Source organism: Silene latifolia, chromosome 10, assembly GCF_048544455.1.
Source record: "Silene latifolia isolate original U9 population chromosome 10, ASM4854445v1, whole genome shotgun sequence".
In the NCBI taxonomy this organism is placed as follows: Eukaryota; Viridiplantae; Streptophyta; class Magnoliopsida; order Caryophyllales; family Caryophyllaceae; genus Silene; species Silene latifolia.
Window position 1 is genome coordinate 142,544,696 of NC_133535.1, and position 7,856 is coordinate 142,552,551.

General features: G+C 41.0%; 1 protein-coding gene across 1 annotated transcript; it reads right to left on the minus strand.

The window, feature by feature from the left end:
- Positions 1–1,101: 1,101 nt before the first annotated feature.
- LOC141606105 (RAF-like serine/threonine-protein kinase 20) lies at positions 1,102–7,647 on the minus strand. The gene is made up of 10 exons (XM_074425116.1): positions 7,180–7,647; positions 4,466–7,075; positions 4,191–4,378; positions 3,967–4,035; positions 3,724–3,876; positions 3,456–3,619; positions 3,192–3,339; positions 2,026–2,148; positions 1,837–1,924; positions 1,102–1,649 (listed from the first exon to the last, which is right to left on the minus strand). Exons 2-10 carry the CDS (start codon positions 7,029–7,031, stop codon positions 1,408–1,410), a joined length of 3,741 nt encoding a protein of 1,246 aa, XP_074281217.1. The 5' UTR covers positions 7,032–7,075; positions 7,180–7,647; the 3' UTR covers positions 1,102–1,407.
- Between the last annotated feature and the right edge of the window lie 209 nt (positions 7,648–7,856).

Genomic DNA, 7,856 nt, shown 5'->3' on the forward strand with positions numbered 1-7,856 from the left:
CAAAACTTACCAAAAATGAAAAGGAGAACCAACACCCGACTAGCATGGAAAATGAAAGAGGAACCAACAATCAGACTAGGAGGGAAGTACTACTTAAAAAGTGTCATTTTCTAGTCTTAGAAAGTAGTCAGTATTTACCAAAAAAAATGGCTACTTTTTCCTCATCGCAAATACTCCTCCTAGTCGCTCATTTCTTCCTCCTTTCATTTTGTACAAGAAATAAGAAATTGATTTTAAACCACACAAAACACTCTACCCCACATGCAATTAAATTTGGACCACATAAAACATTCTAAAAAAGGAAAAAGGGAAGAAAATCCGACTAACATGAATAAAAAAAGAAGGAAGAAATGAGCGACTAGGAGGGAGTACGACGGTTTTACAATAGAATTTTGGTTCTAATGGAGAATGGATCCTCTCCATTACTTTTCCCCTCCATTTCCTCTAATACACAATATAAAATCATTATTCTCTTTTCACCTCTTCAAAACAATCGACCGTTGGATCGTTCCGAAACGAAATCTAGACCCTCAAAAAGGACTAGAAGGTACTAGAGAGAGTACCTACTGGAGAGGATCTTTTCTGGTTCTAATGATAGTGATTAGTTACTGTCAATCAACAGCGGCTTTCTAAGTGGCCAACTAATTTGGTCGACAAATTTAATTAATTTGGCGTAATTAATTGAAATAATATAGAATTAGAAAGGTTAATATCCATATTAGTATACATGGAGCAAAGAAACTCCACATAACATGTGCAATTGTGCATGTGTTGGTTTAATTTAAGCAAATGAGGTCCACAAATCCACAATGGCGTAACCCAGGGGAATCATCAATTCTACTTGAAGGAAAGTGTTGGTTTCGGTGATAAGGATTAAGAACCACTTTTTTCAATGCAAAAATTAACATATCAATCAAAATAAACACAAATTCTCATTTGTGACCGGCATATCCGTCACTAGATTTATGGAATATCAGAGTCGATTAATATCCCTGCTAGAATAAATAAATAAATATATATAAAGGAAAAAAAATCAAGCGTGCCTGCTAGCTTCCTCTGCGAGTCTGGGTATCGACCTTCTAACATCATTCCAGGTCTCGGTATCAGGAACAAGATGAACTAAAAGTAAAACCAATATAGTTTACACTTTACTACAAATATTGCTGACCTACTGAACCGTCCAATGTACTGAAACAGGCCAAGAGCCATGACCATTATGTAAATAAAGCCGATGCACATTCGCCTTCAGCTATTCTGATTTATATACTACCACACTCAATAATTTTGAGCTAACCGCGATAAAATTATAAGCAGAGCAGTGACTAACATAATTTATCTATTTGGCGATTGGATATCGAAAGATTATCCAAGTTCTCCGGGGGCCAGAAATTAAACAAGCCAAGCAAATTAGACATTAGTAGTCTTGGTAGTAGTAGTAGTAGCAGTGGTGGTGGTGGTGGGGGCAGCGGTGGTTGGGGTTTGGGCCTTTGAGGGAACCTTAGAGGCCATAGCCCGCAGCTCATTTGCGATTTCAGTGAAGTTGGGCCTCTCTGATGTCTCAGCTGACCAGCATCTTTCCATTAGGGTTCTCCAGTTGGGATCGCAGTTTTCGGGCACTGCTGGTCTCAACGTGTTGCTCACTATGCCTCCTGTTTATCCAACAATGAGTCATAATTCTAAATACCGAATCTCATAACAAGATCCAGTTTCAATCCCGTCTCAAACAGGATCCACAGTTCTAACTTCGTAGTGCTTATATAGTAAACTAGCATCTGATTACCGACATATAAAAAAAGAAAAAGAAAAAACACTATGGAAAAGAGATCAGAAATTTACCGATAATAGTACCATAGTGTAGGTCAGCATATGGTTCTTCTCCAGTAAGAAGTTCCCACATAACGATGCCAAAGGAAAACACGTCAACCTGGATAAAGCAAGCACCCAAAACATCAAAAAAATCAGCATATTATTAGGAGGCATAAGTTGCAACCATAAAAGATTATGGCATGTCAAATAGTATGAAACCTTTTCAGAGACTAAATTGCTGCTGCCATTCAGAAGCTCAGGTGCCATCCAAGGAAGAGTTCCTCGTACTCCTCCAGATATTAGCGTTTGACATTTTACTTTGGATAGTCCTAAATCACCAACCTGGCCGTCCAATGGAGAAGAAATTACGACTTCATCAAATTATAGCCAATAATCTAACTATGTTATAGAAAATAACCTTATCCAATGTTTAACCCTCTCAACATAGACACCACCACAAAAAGAAAAGAAAAAAAAGTGAAGGCAAACGAAAGTACGAAACAATAACAACTTTACGTGCATCGTCTTCAAGATGCCAAAAGCAACTGAACATGCCCTATAGTTCTATTTTAAATGTCGCAGCAAAGGGGAGCATCACATGACACTCAAAATCGCCCTGCAAATGCCTGAGAAGGAAATATGGACACCGCCTTAATTAAAAACCAGGGCCCAAGACAGCATAGAACATAGCGGGTCATATAGATATACATCGTGATTGTCATAGTACTAAATCTCAAGTTTGATCATGATCGCAGGCTAATTTCGGTAAATGCTGCCCATATCGCCCATGATGCGAAAACCTTGATAACTCTATCGCGAATTGTGTCACAGACTCACAGCCAATATTGAAAACCATGATCACTAATAACCCTCCCATCAGAACTGACCAAAAAACTTTAACCACAATTCTAGGACCCTGCTTTTTCATATCACTACCAAAAGTCGACATCGTGTCACTTCATCAATACGTCACCCAACAGCTTCATCCAAAGTTCAATAAACAGCAGCAAAGCAGAGGAAAATATATCAAACAAAGACGGAAAAAACACTGATACTAAATGGGAAAAAGTAGAAAAAAAAGGTTGTCAAATCTGATGCCTCTAATCGGACGCAATTTCAATATCTCTTTGTTTGTACTAGTTGCTAGTTCCATAAAAGCACAAACGGATCCAAAAGTCCAGACTTGCAACATCAAATCGGTGGGACTTTCTTGTAAATTTCTTGTAAATTGAAACCCTATTTCTTAACCCTAGAGTACGATAGTGTAGCACGGGGTAATTAAAAAGGCTTTGCAACTGTTCAATTAGTTAAAGATAGGGACTTCAACCAAGTCTTAATTCTTATCAAGAGTAAATGCGTACAGTGAGTTGGTGTGATTAACTAACCTTACAGATAGGTCGATGCGGATCTCGAAGATTAACGAGAAGATTGTCACTCTTGAGGTCGAAATGCACAATATTCTTTGAGTGTAGATATTCCATCCCGAATGCCACATCCATGGCAATCAAAAGACGCTTTCTCTTGTCCAGATTCCTAAAATGAAACATTACACCAATATTATTCAGATGGACAAACTTCAGCACAAAAACAAGTTCTATAACATCATGCAATAGGTAGTAAATCAGTAATGAGTGATCAGGCTGGGATACCTTTCGTTCTTTTCCAACGCTGTTCTAAGAGAACCATTAACCATATACTCGGTGACAGTAGCGACGGAACCACCAGGACCATCAAGAACAACACCATAGAAAGCCACTACATTTGGATGATGCAAGTCTGCTAATTTTTTGGCTTCATTCCAAAAGTCGTCTCTCTAGTTAAAACATATATACAATCATAGAAATAATATTAGACAAATAAGATGCAACAGTAAATGAAGAAAGTGACACATGTTGGTTGAAGTGAAACAATATCTACCATGCGTTCCTGCTCTGAAGCTTTCCCAGCAAAACATCTATCATTGATTCGCTTAATTGCAACATCAGTTCCCCTCCATTTTCCATGATACACAGTACCAAAAGTACCAGAACCAAGTTCCCGCAGCTCTTCAAGATCACTGTTCTTGATAATCTGTGTGACAATAGTGGCTTACTCAACTTCACAGCAAAGCCTTCTGGTCATTCAACACAAGGATAAAAATACGGTGCAAAAATGCCTCACCTGCAACCGACCCATGGTATCTGACACTGGAAACCCGAAGTTTGCCTTCTCCGGTTTTATTTTCAGAGCCTGAAGTTACAGGAAAAATTACAAGAAAGTGACGCCAACAACATCAAATAGCAAAATTGTGCCGGGTCCAGCCCTTTTTATTTCTAATTGAGAAAGATGCCAAGGACGAAAACGGCAAGAGAAAAAAAATTACACCAGACATAAATAAAATTCACCTCCATCTTAGCTTGTATATGTGCATCACTGTTTTGTCCATCCATCTCATGGCCAGATTCAGAAACTGATGCAGCAGTCTCCTGTGATGAATAATCGGTAATTGATGGCACAGGTGACTGTAGAACAGAAGCTGCAACTCCTTCCGCTGTCGCCTGGAGCTGCTGCTTGATATGATCGTCCGCTGAACCTGCAAACATAAACACGAAACCATCAACAACAAAAAATACCAAAAATTCTTAGAAGTAAAGCTCCAAACGAGTAGATTATTTCTCACCTTTAGCAGTTTGAACTTGTTCTAATGCTGGATTAACAGCATCAGAAGATTGTGCTTCTGAATTCAGATTGGTCTCACCGACATGCAATTCCTTGGCAGATGGCTCTCTTCTCATAGTAATTTTTGTTGGCTTAGGAGGAGGAAAATGCGCCTCAGGCATCATAGTCCAAGGATCCTGGCTACTATACAATGAGTTTGCAGCAGCATCACCGCCCCCAGCAATCCAATCATGGGGAGAAAATGAAGTTTGGACAGAAGCGTTTGAGGTGACATTCTCAGCACCACCACCACCAACCGCAGAGAATCGAGTAGTATCATCCGCTAGATCCTTGATAGGTGACATAATGTCTACTATCGGCGGGTTAGATTGTAATCCTTCAAATGGATTAGGAGGATTAGGCGTGGAGTAAGTGACATTTGACATTGTCTCCCTTCCCAAAGTTTGAGCTGCCCCTTGATCAAAAAACTCATCTTTCCTATACTGATGATGAGGTGACTTGTTCTGCTCATTTCCAGATAGGATATCAGACGGTTTTGTTTGAAGATTCTCCCTAACAAACTCCACAGGTTTTACATTTTCATGCGAGATGGCAGACCTTAATATATAAGGATTCTGCTCAGGAATTTGGTAGGATATGTTACCAACAGGAGAACTGTCACCATTGGCGGGTCTACTCCCCAAGGGCTCTTGAATCTGCTGTGATGAAGCAACTAGGTGCTTATGGAGAGCATCTTCAGGACTAGAGGGAGACACATTTGCTGTTATTGTACCATAGGGACCCTGAACATTAGAAGCTAACCCCATTTCTCCAGGAGTCGATGTAGGGGCCACAGCATGAATTCTTGAAACGTCATCTAGTCGAAGACTATGGAAGACTGGGTTTGTATCAGATCCCATGGCTGAGTGACTACCCTTCTGGTCTTGTACAATAGTGTCGGAGTGTGCATGAGGCAGAGCTTTTTGGCACATATAGCAGTCAGCTGACCTAGGGACGACTTGCGGATGTGGCAACCATCCCTCCGAATAGGGCACATGGTCTGGTGACGCAACCTGACGCCAACCATAGCCTCCACTAACCTGAGGTGGGTACGCATTGATGTAGGTCTGTTCAGCAGGAACAGCAACAACCCTCTGTGGTTGAACAATATTGGGATTGATGCTCATATGGGATGCTGGTGAGACAGTCATTTGAACCGCGGGCATAAACTGCTGGGTCATCATCGGCCCATTATCACGATATTGAGGTTGGATAAGAACGGGTCTTGGATTACCCAATACCTGAGGATTTGCATAAACCACCTGTGGCGAAGGAAGCTGCTGAAAGTCTGCACCGCTGAACGCATCTCGATGAGGATCTGCATAACCAGTTAGATATGAAGAAGGTGGAGGAGGAAAGTTCACAGCTGTTTGCTGCAAATCATATCCTTGCAATTGTTGCTGACCATGTGCTTGAAGGGGAACAGTCCTCTCTATCTGAAACACAGGTTGTGCAGGAGCAATTAAGGGGGGAACAGACGTCTCTACTCTCAAGGCATTGTCATCAGCTCTAGGCGAAAACATAGCATTGGATGGCGGTCCAGATATATCAAGATTATTAAGAGCAGCATCAATAAGTTCGGCCCCACTCATGTCTGAATTCTGAGTTGAAGTTACACTTGCTAAGCTTTCTTTCCTGGTAATCCCACCACCAAAGCCTTCCGCAATCCCATTGACAGCGTCCATATATCTATGTCCAGAATCTTGCAAATCCCCAAAGTGAACCAACCCAGTTGGGCTGTTAACCTCCGAAGCAGAAAACAAAAATACTCTGAGCTTTGCAGATCCATCAGGAGAACTCTCCAACAACTTGTAATACTCCTCCATCATATTTTCGAGATCATCAGGGCACGAAACCGACACAAGGGCATCAAGATCCTCAAAAGGAAGCTGATACTTAATACACACAGGCTGCCCATAAGTTTCCACCATCTTCTGAACCAACTCAGGAAATGTCACATTCCTCCTAAAACTAATAATCCGAGTCTGTCCACCTACATACCTCAACGTCCCATCACTCGGCCGAGGAAGAATCTTCCCCCCAAAACTACACAAAAACTTAACTTTCTTCCCTGAAACCGAATCCTCTCCACTCTCTTCACTAGCCTGATCACTCGGAGTCGCAACAGTCCCACCACTACTACCACCATTACCATTACCATTACCATTACCTCTACCACCATAACTCGGACTACAAACATACCCAGACGAGCCAACATTCGAACTAGCCTGCTGCCCCGCCCCGGCCCCGACCCACCCGGGAACCAGACCCGGGTGGGGACCACTAGGGTTAACAAACCCTACCCCCGAAACTCCAGGCACATTATTATTATTATTATTATTATAATAAACAACTCCAGAAGGCGGACTAGTGAGCTCATCACCCCGTTGTAAAACCGAATTCGGGGTAAACCCGTCCGAAACCCGACCGGATGTAGTGGGGACGGATTGGGCAATGTGGGTCTCATCAGTTCTAGCTACATTAATCCGTCTTAGATCTTTTGACACGGAATTCGGATCAAATGCCATGTTTTATTAATTTAATCTAGATTATAAGATTCAATTCAATTCACCTAGAAAAAATACAGAAAGTTAGGTTTTTTATTTTTTTCTTAATCAAGGATGATAATTAACGGAAAAAATTAATAAAAACAGAAAAATGAAACATAGAGTGTACCGGATAAGGAGACAAAAACGGCAGCGTTTAATATAACCGACTCGCACAGCTCTAGCTGTTAAAGAGTTGTGGAGGGTGAGTATGATCGGTTTTTTTCGGGTTCTGGTTTATTTTTCAGGTGTATGTTCAAAAATTGTGTAAGAATGAAATAAATTGCAGATTTAAGGGTTCGGGTTTATTTTGCCAGGTCGAGACGTAAAATGTAAAATGAATATGAATGAGAAGTATGGAGAAATGGGAGAAAGGGAGGAAGTCAGGAAATAAATAAGGAGGTTTGACTGAGTGAGGTGAGGGTGAAGGGGTGGGGACTTTGATTTTGATGTTGGATTTTGGTAGTTGGATATACAAGGAAAGAAGTTTAGTTCGTAGGTTTTTTTGGTTTATAAAAAAGGACGACGGAAACAGGAAACAAGAAATTTGAGTGAGATTGATGATAGTTGAGTTATGAGATGTGGGGGGAGAGGGAGTATGCCACCTGTTTTGCTTCACGCTTCTTCTTTCCTGCTTGAGCGGTCTCACCTGTTACTTCGGATTTCGCATTCTACAAATTGTTAGTGAAAGTCACAGCTAGTCTTGTTATAGACCGGATAGCTAAAGACGGGTCAAATAGCTTGAAAATAGTACATTTTTTACCCCCATCATCCCACTTGTTACTTGTCCTATTATGTGATATTGTA

Coding starts and splice junctions, on each gene's coding strand:
- LOC141606105 (XM_074425116.1), bottom strand. CDS start 7,031: ATGGCATTTGATCCGAATTCCGTGTCAAAAGATCTAAGACGGATTAAT. Junction 3,877..3,966: donor ATACCATGGGTCGGTTGCAG/GTGAGGCATTTT, acceptor ATTGTCACACAG/ATTATCAAGAACAGTGATCT. Junction 1,650..1,836: donor ACACTATGGTACTATTATCG/GTAAATTTCTGA, acceptor TTGGATAAACAG/GAGGCATAGTGAGCAACACG.